Genomic DNA, 13,450 nt, shown 5'->3' with positions numbered 1-13,450 from the left:
GTTTGCTCATTCTGAACAACAGAAGGAGAACAGACTGAAACAAAACAGTCCCAGTGACCCATGGGCTAATAACAAAAGAGCAGAGTCTTAGGAGGAAAGGAGAGAGAAATGGGATTGGAACAGTATTAAAGAAATAATGGCTGAACACTTCCCAAATTCAGTGAAATTTGAAATTTGAAATTTGAATTCACAAATTCAAAAAGCTTCATGCTATGGACTGAATGTTTATGTCCCCTCTCAACTGATGTTGAAGCCCTAATCGCCAGTGTGATGGCATTTGAAGGTAACATGAAGGAGAAGCCCTCATAAATGGGATTAGTGCCCTAATAAGAAAAGACACAGGAGAGATGATCTGTCTTTCTGCCCTTGAGGATACAGCAAGAAGCCATCTCAAAACTAGGAAGCAGGCTCTTACCAGACACTGAATTGGCCAGCACTTTGATCTTGGACCTCTAGCCTCCAGAACTGTGAGCAATAAATGTTTTTGTTCTTTAAGCTACCTAGTCTGTGGTATTATGTTATGGCAGCCCAAGCTAACTAAAACACTGAGTGGACCACAAATAGGGTAAACCCAAAGAAATGATTTCTAAGGCATATCACAGTTAAGCCTCTGAAAACTAAAGAGAGCAACTAGAGAGCAAACATACATTCCTTAAATGGTACACCTAACAAGGAGTTTGTCGTCTGAGCAATGCAGGCCAGACTGTCAACTGCTAAGCCTGTATCTTTTTTCCTTCAGGATGAAGGGAAAATAAAGACATTTTTAGTTGAAGGAAAAGTAAAAGATATATTGTTCACAAACTTACCCTTAAAGGGTGGCTAAAGAAAGTTTTCTAAAGAGAAAGGAAATGATGACAAAAAAAGTCTGGACTTTCATAAAGAAAGAACATTGGCATGGGTAAAATTTAGGGTAAATATAATAGACTATCCATTTCTCACGAATGTCTTAAATCATTTTTGATGACTGAAACAAAAATTTAAAAAATTTGATATGGTGCTTAATGTATATAGAGAAAACACTTTAGACAATGATAAAGTGGGGAGGGGAAATGAGCCTCGGTGGGAGTAAGATTACTATAGTTCATTGGAAGTGATACAATGTTGATAATGGTAGACAGTGATTAGTTATGTGTGTATACAACAGTACTTTTAGCAACCACTAAGAAAACTACACAGAACCATACATTCAAAAATACTACAAATAAATTATGATGGAATCCTAAAAATATTCATATAACTGACAGAAAAGTAAGAAAAGAGTACCAGAAAACAGAAGAAACAATCAGGAAACTAATAATAAAGTGGCAGACTTAAATCCTAACACAATAATCATTTCAAATGGAAGTGGTCAAAATGCACCAATTAAAAGAGGTAAGCAGAATGGATAAAACAAAAACATCTAATAATGTTGCTTATAAGAAATTTACTTCAAATTAATAACAGGTTGAAAGTAAAAAGTATATGTAAACATAAATCAAAAAAGAAGTGGATATATTCATATCAAAGTAGACTTCAGAGCAAAGAAAAACAACTTTATTGGGATGCTAGGGTGCCTCAGTGGGTTAAGTGCCTGACTTCGGTTCAGGTCATGATCTTATGGTTTGTGAGTTTGAGCCCTGTGTCAGGCTCTGTGCTGACAGCTTAGAGCCTGGAGCCTGCTTTGGATTCTGTGTCTCCCTCGCTCTGTGCCCCTCCCCTGCTCATGCTCTGTCTCTGTCTCAAAAATAAACAAACAAACAAGAAAAGAAAACTAACTTTATCAATCTGTTCAAAAATATAGATGATGAGAGAATACTTCCCAACTTATTTTATTAGGTCCATGTTACCCTGAGTAGGGTAATGAATACACATTTTCATGGGTAGGGGTGGGGGGCCTGAATAGACATTTTTCCAAAGAAGACATACAGATAGCCAACAGACACTTGAAAAGAGGCTCAATTTATCATCAGGGAAATGCAAATAAAAACCACAGTGAGGAATCTGTAACTTGTAAGAATGGCTGACAATTTATTGTCAAAAAGAAAATGTGTCTCCCTCTCTCTGCCCCTCCCTGCTCACACTGTCTCTCTCTCAAAAAAAATAAACATCAAAGATATATGTACCCCTATGTTTACTGTAGCATTATTTACAATAGCCAAGATATGGAAGTGACCTAAGTGTCCATAAATAGGTGAATATATAAAGATGTGGTATACACACACACACACACACACACACACACACACACACACACAATGGAACATTACTCAGCCATAAAAAAGAATGGAACCTTCCCATTTGTGATGTGACAATATGAATGGACTTAGAAGGTATTATACTAAGTAAAATAAGTCAAACAGAGAAAGACAAATACCATATGACTTCACTCATATGTGGAATCTAAAAATCACATATCAAAACAAATCAACAAACACAAACAAAAAGCGGAAGCAGGCCCATAAATACCAGGAACAAACTGGTGGTTACCAGAGGGGGAGGGTGGTGATAGGCAAAATAGATGAAGGAGATTAGAGCTGCAGACATCCAGGTATAAAATAAATAAGTCATGGGGATGAAAAGTACAGTATAGGGAATATAGTCAATATTACTGTAATAATTTTGTATGGTGACAGATGGTGACTATATTCATTGTAGTGAGCATTTTATAATGTATATAATTATCAAATCACTACGTTGTTCACCTAAAACTAATATAATATTATATTTCAACTATACATCAATTAAAAATCTGAAGAAAAGGGGTGTCTGGGTAGCTCGGTTGGGTACGAATTCAACTCTTGATTTTGGCTCAGGTCATGATCTCACTGTCATGAGACTGAGCCCCACGTCAGGCTCTGCACTGAGCATGGAGCCTGCTTAAGATTCTTTCTCTCCCTCTCCCTCTGCCCCTCAAGAAACGTTTTTTGAAAAAAATACTTAGGAAACATTTTAACCAAGGATGTGTAAGACTTCTGCATTGAAAACTACAAAACATTGCTAAAAACAGCTAAAGAACACCTAAAACATGGAAAAACAACCTGTGTTCATGGTTTCAAAGATTTGATACTATTAAGATGGCAATACTCTCCAAAGTTATCTACAGATTCATTGTAATCTTAGCAAAATACCAATAGCCTTCTACACCATACATATAAATAGCAAAGATAACTCATACATCTTAACTTTAAAACTTAATACAAAACTACAGTAGTTAAAATAGTGTGGTACTGGCATAACCATAGATATATAGGCCAATGGAACAGAATTGAGGATCCAGAAATAAATCTATATATCGAAGGCCATTTGATTTTTTTCCAAGGGTGCCAAGACCATTCAATGAGGGAAAGGTTAGTCTCTTCAACAAATGTTGCTAACACAACAAGATATCCACATAGAAAAAATTGAAGTTGGATTTCTGCTTCACACAACACACAAAAATTGATTCAAAATGAATCAAAGACCCCAAAACTCTTACAGGAAAGCAAGGAAGTAAATTTTCATGACCTTGGATTTGGTAATTGACTCTTCGACATGACACTAAATTCACAAGCAACAACAACAAAAAATCAAATTGGATTATATCAAATTAAATAGTTTTGTGCAAGTAGACACTATCAAGGCAGTAGACACTATCAAGAAAGTGAAAGGCAATCTAGAGATGGGAGAAAATATCTGCAAATCACTTATTCAGTAAGGGTCATAATATATATCCACACACACACACACACATATATGTATGTCATAATATATATCCACATATATAAAAAAATTCTCACAAATCAACAGCAAAAAGACAAAAAGCCCAATTAGAAATGGGCAAATGTCTTGAAGAGACATTTTTCCAAAGAAGTTTACAAGTGGCCAACAAGCATATGAAAATATATTCAACATAACTCATTAGGTAAATGTAAATCAAACCACAGTGAGGTATACCATTCAGACCCACCAGGATGGTGTAATTTAAACAAAACAATATAAAACAGAAAACAAGTGTTGGTGAAGATGTGGAGAAGTTGCAACCCTCATACATTGCTGGTGAGAATGTAAATGGTGTAAACACTATGGAAAACAGCTTGGCAATTCCTCAAAGAGTTAATCATAGAATTGCCATATGTACCAACAATTCCACTCCTATTCTAAAAGAATAGAAAACATGTATTCAAACAAAAGTTTATACATAGATGTTCTTGACAGCACTATTAATGATAGCCAAAAGTTGGAGACAACCCAAATGTCTATCAATGGGTATGATATGGGTAAATGACATCAAACAAATATATCCATACAATGGAATATTATTCAGTCCTAAAAAGGAATGAAGTACTGATATATACTATAACATAGATGAACTTCAAAAAGATTATGCTAAGTGAAAGAAGACAGACACGAAAGGTCACATATTGATTCCATTTATATGAAATATCCAGAATAGGCAAATCCATAGGCCACAGAAAGTATATTTGTGCTTTCCAGGGTCTGGGGATGGGAAATGGGTAGTGACTGCTTAATGACTGTGGAGTTTCCTTTTGAGATAATGAAAATGTCTTGTAACTACATAGAGGTGATGCTTGCAAAACCTTGTGAATCTACTAAATGCCACTTAATTGTATACTTTAACATGGTTAATTTTATGTTATGTGAATTCACCATAATTTAAAAAAGGGATGAGGGAGACTCAGGGATGTGTACTTCACAAATACTTGATAGTAAAAAATTGCTATTTTATAAAGGGAAAGAACAAGAAACAGAGTCTGGGAATGGGTAAAAAGTATGCTGTGTGCACTATTAAGTTTTTTTAATAGGATGACAGTTTCATAAAAAATCATGGTGTCAAATGTCCCTAGGGATGGCATTTAATTGACTTAGTATAACTTTGTTTAATTAATTTAATTAAGAATATTATATCATAATGTCATAGTTCTTTATTAGTAGTAGAGATAATACTGTCCAGTGTCAAACATAGTGTTTGACACAGAGTAGGTCTCCACTAAATGGTAATTACTACAGGAAAGCTTGAGGGCTGGCCCTGCCTTCTTCAGTTCTGCTCCAGTGCCTTGCAAAGAGCTGAACACAGGCAGAGACACACTGTAGAGAGGGAAGAGAAGCCACAACCTCTGGCTCTGAGACATACCACTGTGTAGAATATCATCTGCAGTCTATGCTGAGCCTGAGGGCATGAGGAAGGGTGTCATTGTGCTGTATACATAGGGCCCAAGGGCAACAAACTATATCACAGGAAAGAGTCAAGGGAGAGCTTAGAAAATGTAAGCAGCTGCAGAGGAAGAGGGGATACCAAGCCAAGTCTGATGATACATGGCATGTAAACAGCTTACTTGGACTCCATCTTTATGTGCTATCTCTGGGTGCATCTTCCTTTCAACCTGGACCTGCTTCTTCAACCTCCTCCTCTGCATCTTCTCCAGCCACAGGTCATCTAAACTGATGCGTGAGTGCCGAGGGATGATGCTCCTAGGTTGTGAAGGAGTCTCCCTGGGGATATCCTCTGCAGAGACGGAGGGGAGGGTCCATGCCACCATCTCAGTGGTAGAGAATGGCCTCTGTGTTGGCTCAATGTGAAAAGCTTTCTGACTGTGGGAGCAATTGGGCTTCTTGCCTTGTTGTTCTTCCCACCGCATATAGTTCTAGAGATCAGAGAGGAGAACATATCAACTGGGCACAGTGTCCTTTTCTTTTCAGTTTTTTTGGGGGTATCACCCCCATCTTTGGGTTAATCCCCTAAAATACAGATTCCAGTAAAATACCTTGTTCACAGTAATTCTGGAAAATGTGAAGATTAGGAATAAAACAAATCTTGTTTCTTTTAAAAACTGTACTTTCAAGACTATTTAAAGAGATCAAGTCTTCTACCTTGATCAAAGAATTAAGTCTTGAAAGTGATTACTGAAAGTGATAACTGAAAGTCTTGAAGTGATTACTTGAAAGCTCTTGCTTAAACAACATACCCTGAGAACAGAATTTGAACACAAACACACTTAGGCACTTATTACTTCTTTCTTGGCACAGACATTAACTAAATGTACACACAGCTTCACCTTACCTGTGTTGCCTTCACTTTGTCCTAGTTTACAGTTATCAGGCAACCTAACTGAATTCAAAATAAAATTTGTCCCTACTAACAGACTATGTGGGCTTTGTGTTGACATGGCCATTCTTTGTCATCCTTGGTCATCCTTTGTGTTTGACATGGCCTCTGGGATCAACCCAAAGGTGCACCTTTTCTTCACAGGTGTTAAGTCTTATCCCCCACCTCCTGCCCCCTGCCACTGCACCCTGGTGGACACCTCTTTCACAAGACTTCTTTGGAATGTCATCTCCAAATACTTTGTGTATACTATTTGAAAATAGTGAAATACTTTGTGAAAATTTCACAAAGGTGAAATTTCTGTTAACTATTTCAAGAGTCTGTCTTAAATTATATATATGCATGCATATATATATATGAATACACACACACGGGGAGAGAGAAGAAGGTAGAGGAGGAGGGAGCATAACTGTTACTTATAGTTTTGGGGTACAGCCTGGGAACTGGGACTTTCCAAAGCTCTCCTGGTGATTCTAATATGCACCCAAGGCTGAGAATCACTGTTTCGTTTTGTTTCATTTTTTTAGCTCCCAAATATTGCTCTAAGTTTAAAAAGTGCTTTCATTAAGTTTTTTTTCCCCAACTCTACTGAGGGCTAGAAACAGCTGGTATATTATCCATATTCTACAGATAGAGTCTCAGAAAGCTTAAGTGATTGTCTGAGTTCACATGGCTCTGTATGTCATCCTACTGTGACTCTACACTCCATGTCCATTCACAACATTGTACAAATTACTGTTTCATAAGCAGATAGAATGACTCCATAGTAAGCAAGCACAACACCTCAGACTCTGATAACTCTCAAAGTCCCCCAAAAAGGAATGGATGTTAATTGAGCACATCTTTATGCAAGACTCCCTGTTACGCACTTTATGTACACTAGATAAAGAAGCTGGGTCCTTCTAGGGCCATTAGGCAAGTGACATAAGCCTTCTGGAAGGAAGGCAAGCTCCCTGGTACTGGCACTTCCACAAGAATGTAACTCACTGCCATTAGAGATGAGCTCACTTATTTTCAACTTAGAAGGCAACTCGGACTTTTCCGTCACACCACTCTGTAACCTACCAGCCTGAACCTGAGTTGTTGACTGGAGCTTCTTCATGCCATCAGTGACGGTTTTATCCACAACTTCTGTTTTATCATAACTTTAGAATGTTATTACTTTCACAGCTTGGTTATGGGCCATTATAGAGAATGCTGGCTGGAGACTAAGTGTCCTAAGTGCAAAACTTTACCTTCATTTTTTTTTTTCTTTATGCTCAATGGAAAAGAGTTAACTCCTCCCTTGCCCCTTTTCCTACCTTGAGAGGTGGCTAGGGTCATATATCCATTTACTTAACAAAGAGCTTTGCTCTCAGGAAAAAAGGTCTTTGTTCTGAGGCCATTAATTACAGCAGTAATTTGCAAAGTATGGCTCCAGACCAGCAGCACCCAGTATGATGAGCACTCTCTAAGATGATCTCCAAAGACCTCACCTCATTGGTGTAGGCCCTTGTCTGAGCCTCTCTTCTTGAGAGTGAGCTGGACTTAGTGACTTGCTTCCAATGAACAGAGTACAGCAGAAGGGATGGGATGCCACTTCTGAGATTAGGTTATAGAAAGGCTGTGGCTTCCGGGGTACTTGGGTGGCTCAATGGGTTAAGTGTCTGACTTTAGCTCAGGTCAAGATCTCACGGTTCATGGGTTCCAGCCCTGTGCTGGGCTCTGTGCTGACAGCTCAGAGCCTGGAGCCTGCTTCAGATACCAGGTCTCCCTCTCCCTCTGCTCCTCCCCAACTTGTGCGCATGTTCGTTCTCTCTCTCTCTCTCTCTCTCTCTCTCTCAAAAAATGAATAAATGTCAAAAAATAAAAATAAAAAAAGAAAGGCTGTGGATTCCATTTTGGGGGGACTCTCATGGATCCCTTGCCCTGCAGGAAGCCAGATGACATACTGTGAGTAGTGCTGTGGAGTGATTCGTGTGACAGGGAACCGATGTCTCCAGCCAATAGCCAGCAGGGATCTGTGACCTGTCACAGAGCAAGTGTGGAAGCAAGACATCCTGCAGTCCAGCCTTGAGATGAGTGCCACCACTGCCAACATGTTGACTACAGCCTTATGAGAGATCCTGAGCCAAAGTCACCCAGCTAAGTCAGGCCAATTATGCAGTAATGGATAACTGGTACCCTTGGGAACAGGTTCAATCCTGTTCCCAGATTTTCAATCCTCATCAAGACTTTCTGAATTAGAAATTCTGGGGGTGGGGCCAGCAATCGGTTTATAATACCTTCTAGGGATTATGTTGCAAGGCTAGTTTGAGAATCACTATACTATAGAGACAGGCAAATAAGAGAGAGGCAAGGCAGATCAGGCTGTTCTCGTGTTCCTTGTGTGCGTCCTAGGGTGGAGGGTCAGGGAGCAGACTGTGGGGTTAGATAAACTGAGGCTGAATCCTGGCTGTGGTTCTTAGCAGCAGTATAACTCTGGGCAACTTACCTTAACTTCGTCTCTATTTGTTCATCTGTAAAATGGGAATACTAATTCCTCTCAAAAATGTTATATGAATGAAATGAGATAGTGAACATACAGTACTTAGCATAATGCTTGTCACATATATATTACATCAATATATGGCAAACCAATATTGTGGTTTATTAATAGGAAGACACAGCTGAGATGGCTGTGGTAGTAAGAGAGTCCTATCTTTCTGGAATGATTTGCTTTCAGGTCCCACCTCATCACTTCACTGCAAAAATGCTACTTAGCATTAAACTCATTCTCCAATTTTTCATTTCTATTTTCGAGTGTCTTCAAGGCTTTCTTTGGGTAAATTTCTAGTACAAATCTATAACAATCCTTATAGTATTGGGCAGTACAGATTTAGTTTATCCAGTTTGCATCCTTGTAAAGTAACCTTGTTACCACAAATTAAGAAGATGCTGTTCTAATGTCTGTCTGTTTAATATTAGACATTTTATCAGCCAGCATAAGCAAGGCATATCAAAAGCCACTACCACATAGTGTAAGACATAGGTACACTATCTTGTGAAACTAGAACTTTATAGAATAAAGGAATATTCCTGTAGGTAGGCCACTTTCTGAAGTCATTCCACAAGGCTTTCTTGAGCACATAGTATGTGACAGACAGCACTGCAGATGCTAGAGATTCTGCAGGGAAAGAACAAAGTTTGCTGCCATGGAGTTTCTTATGCAATGGGAACACAAAAATGGACAAAACAGTCCCAGCTTTTCAGGAACTCAAAATATAGTGGATGATAGGAACATATAAATGCATGAACTTCTATATATAGATTAAAAGTATATGGCAGATAGTAGGTACTGAAACAACAACAGCTCCTCTGTTCTTAACTGCTAATTTAAACACTAGAGCAGCTTTATGGATAAGGCAGCTAAACACTGAAGGAGCTATCATCGTTAAGTACCCACTGTCCACCTCTATAACCCCAAAAGAGAAAAATTAAGAAAAGATGAGACAATGGCAGGTGAAGAATTTCAATAAAATCTGAAAAAGGGTAAGTGGATACAGGAAAGGTAAATGATATAGCTGAGCACAGGAAGCTGACTAAAGGAAAGAAGTTATCAGGGACTGTGCAGGACAGACACAAGTCCTAGGGAAACATCAGAGGCTTTGGGTTAAAGTCTGTGTGTGAAAGTGTGGCCCCCCCAGTAACCTCCTCTAGCTCAGTCAGCCTGGGGACTATGCACACTTCCCTCTCCATTTCTCCATTCTCCTACACCATCTGTCAGCCAAATTAAAACACAGTAACTTATGGCATTGAATATTTGTACAGAGGACTCAGATTCTGGGATAGCACACTGATTGGCGAAAGCAGTGGAGAGATCTGGGATGAAAACAGGGATAGCAAAAAAAATTCTGCATAATGAATTGTATGTTGGTCACTCAACTCCCTGCTGCATTCCCAAAATGAGGCTACAGTCCCTGGGTAGGAGGTGGGAAAATACTTCTCTGGTAAAATTTACCCACCCCAGAGAAAAGGCCTCTAAATACTGATTTGTAAAATGAGCAACTTCTCACTCAATTGTCCTATAGTGAAGCCCAGTAGTTGATTAGCTCCCAACATGACCATAAGACCAAACAGATGTTTGGTGTTTTACCCTTAATAAATATGAAATGCAGCCAAAGACTGCCACACATTTAGGGAAAAACTCCAATACACTAAAAAGACCAAAACAAAAAAAAAAATAGGAAAAGAAAAAAAACATCAAATAGAAAATGTGGGGAAGAGAAGACTTCAAAAAAGCTAAAATTGGTAACTTCAAAAACAAAGAGGAAGACACTAACCATGACACAAGAGAATGATGCTATGAAAAAATAAACAACAGTTCTGGCCAAGAGGGCACTGACACACCACTCCCTTTTCTCCCTCCCTCTCTCCTACTAAGTATAGCTACAAACTTGAGAGTTATATATAAAACAAAAGTATAAAGGCAGTGAATGATACAGAGAAGAAGGCACACAAGCTGGGGATTCCAGAATGCAACAAACAATGAGTTCCCTGGGTTTTCTTATACCCCACATATGGGTGCTGGAGAATCTTTCAACCTGGAAATGCCACAAGGCACCGACATTAAAGCCCCAAAGAAAGCTAGAGGACTGGTCTAGCAAGACAGAAAACTTTTAGACAAGAATTGCTCGATCCTCGCATGGTGAAAACCATGCAACATTCCTTCATTCCCTGCTTTCCTCAGCAAAGCATGAGTGGGGAACTTCCAACCTCACCTAGCCATAACTGGGCATAATTCTCCAGACAGACAGTGTTGAAAAGGCCTAGTGGGAAGTGGAGACTCTGATCACCTGTCATTGGTAATGAGGCTCTCCTCCATCGTGTCTTTCATCCCTTACCTGGCAGTAGACAGGCATCTCTCTCCTGCCCTGCTAGGGTGATGTAGAAGAAGGCATAGTAGAGAGCCAGGACCTTTACCACCACTTAGCATTAACAAAGCTTTCTGACTCCATGGGTAGCAGTCTCCTGCTCAACCAGGGAAGGGTTAGTGGAGTTCTAATGGTGAACCTTAACGCCATCCTGACCAGTAACAAGACATTCATCCCTGCATCAGGTGGTCAAAAAGGCCACATAAGAAATCTGTGAGTTCACCCACACCTGGCAGTAATGAGGCAGTTCTTACTTTCTCCCACTGGAGTAGTAGTAGAGGTGGTCTGCAAAACAGAAGGTTTAAATAAGATACAGAGACTCAAAATGTACTACCCAAAATTCCCAGAATAAAATTGGAACTTGTCATACCAGGAATGAAGAAAATCTCAACTTGGACAAGAAAAAACCGTCAACAAATGCCAACATTGAGAAGACACAGATGCTGGATATATCTGACAAAGATTTTAAAGCATCCATCATAAAAATGCTTCAACAAGCAATAGAAATACTCTTGAAACAAGTAAAAAAAAGGACATCTCAGAAAATAGAAAATCTTAACAAAAATAGAAGATATAACTAAATGGAAGTTGTAGAACTTAAAAATATAATAACCAAAATTTGGGGTGCCTGGGTGGCTCAGTCGGTTGAGTGTCCGACTTTGGCTCAGGTCACGATCTTGCGGTCCGTGAGTTCGAGCCCCGCGTCGGGCTCTGGGCTGATGGCTCAGAGCCTGGAGCCTGCTTCCGATTCTGTGTCTCCCTCTCTCTCTGCCCCTCCCCCGTTCATGCTTTGTCTCTCTCTGTCTCAAAAATAAATAAATGTTAAAAAAAAATTAAAAAAAAATATAATAACCAAAATTTAAAAATTAAATGATTTCAAGAGAGAATGGAGAGGACAGAGAATCACTGAACTTTAAGATAGAAAAAGAGAAATCCCACAGTCTGAACAGCAAAGAAAAAACAGACTGAAAAGATAATTAAGTAGAAGCTCAAGTACCTGTGAGACTATAAAAATCAAACATTACAGTATATAGAGTCCAAAAAAGAGAGAAGAAGGTGGGTGGCAGTGAAATGTATTCAAAGGAATAATGGCTAAACATTTCCAAAATTTGGTAAAAGACATAAACCTACTGACTTAAGAAGCTGAGCAAATCCCAAAATGGATAAACTCAAAGAAATCCACATGAAGAAACATCATAATCAAACTTCTGAAATCTAAGGACAAAGACAAATCTGGAAAGTGGTAAGATAAAAAAGAACTTCCTTATAAGGGAAAAGCAATTTAAATGACATCCTCAGAAACTGTGGGTGCCAGAAAGAAGTGGTACAACATTTTCAAGTGTCATTTTTTTTAAGAAAGCAATTGTTAATGCAGAATCCAATATGCAGTGAAAATATTCTTCAGGAATGAAGGAAAAATCAAGATTTTCTCAGAGAAGGGGTGCCTGGGTGGCTCTGTGGGTTAAGTTTACGACTTTGGCTCAGGTTATGATCTCACAGTTTGTGAGTTTGAGCCCCGCATCGGGCTCTGTGCTGACAGCTCAGAGCCTGGAGCCTGCTTCAGATTCTGTGTCTCCCTCTCTCTCTGCTCCTCCCCTGCTCATGCTCTGTCTCTCTCTGTCTCAAAATTAAATAAACATTAAAAAAAATTTAAAAAAAGGACATTCTCAGAGAAAGGAAAACAGAGAATTTATTACCATCCAATATACCCTTAAAAATGGTAAAGGATGCACCAAACAGAGTAGAAGAAAGAAATAAATGGCTTCTGAATTAGTAAGGAAGAAGTAAAAGTGTCACAATTTGTAGACAAAATGATACTATTTATAGAAAAAACTATTAGCACTAATAAAGAAATTCAGTAAAGTTATAGGACACAGAATTAACTTGCAGAAATATGTTGTCTTTATACACAAATAATGAATTAGCAGAAAGGGAAATTAAGAAAACCTTTTCATTTATTATTATATCAAAAAGAATGAGATACCTACTAATAAATTTAATTAAGGAGGTGGAAGACCTGTACTCTGAAAACTAGAAGGCACTAATGAAAGAAACTGAAGATGACACAAATAAATAGAAAGATATCCTATGTTTATGGATAATAAAAATTAATCTTGTTAAAATAACCATACTACCAAATCAATCTATAGATTCAGTATAACCTCTGTCAAAATATTAATATAATTTTTCACAGAACTACAACAAATAATCCTAAAATTTGTATAAAACCACAAAAGATCCCAAATAAGCCAAAGCAGTCTTGAAAAAGAACAAAGCTGGAGATTTTAAGATATACTACAAAGCTATAGTAACCCAAACATTATGGTAGTGGCACAAAAATGGACCCATAGATCAATGGAACAGAATAGGAAGCCCAGAAATAAACCCACAATTACACGGTCAATTAGTCTATGACACAGGAGGCAAGAATATACAATGGGGAAAAGTCAACCTCTTCCATAAATGGTGTTGGTAA

At 38.5% G+C, this 13,450-nt stretch overlaps 1 protein-coding gene across 5 annotated transcripts in view; it reads right to left on the bottom strand.

Moving 5' to 3' along the window:
* The window catches only part of ARHGEF4 (Rho guanine nucleotide exchange factor 4), a 262,203-nt gene that overhangs the window by 137,648 nt on the left and 111,105 nt on the right, over window positions 1–13,450 (bottom strand). For 4 of the 5 annotated variants that reach the window (XM_053910198.1, XM_019469507.2, XM_053910200.1 and 1 more), the window contains exon 3: window positions 5,313–5,621. The exons of the other annotated variant lie outside the window; for it this stretch is intronic. In XM_053910198.1, the coding sequence (XP_053766173.1) occupies window positions 5,313–5,621 (309 nt within the window). The remainder of the gene's footprint in view (window positions 1–5,312; window positions 5,622–13,450) is intronic. 5 annotated transcript variants of the gene reach the window in all.

This window comes from Panthera pardus, unplaced genomic scaffold (assembly GCF_024362965.1).
Source record: "Panthera pardus isolate Hobbes unplaced genomic scaffold, ASM2436296v1 HiC_scaffold_10, whole genome shotgun sequence".
NCBI classification, from domain to species: domain Eukaryota; kingdom Metazoa; phylum Chordata; class Mammalia; order Carnivora; family Felidae; genus Panthera; species Panthera pardus.
The sequence above is the reverse complement of the archived record's forward strand: the minus strand, read 5'-3'. Positions and strand labels throughout refer to the sequence as shown.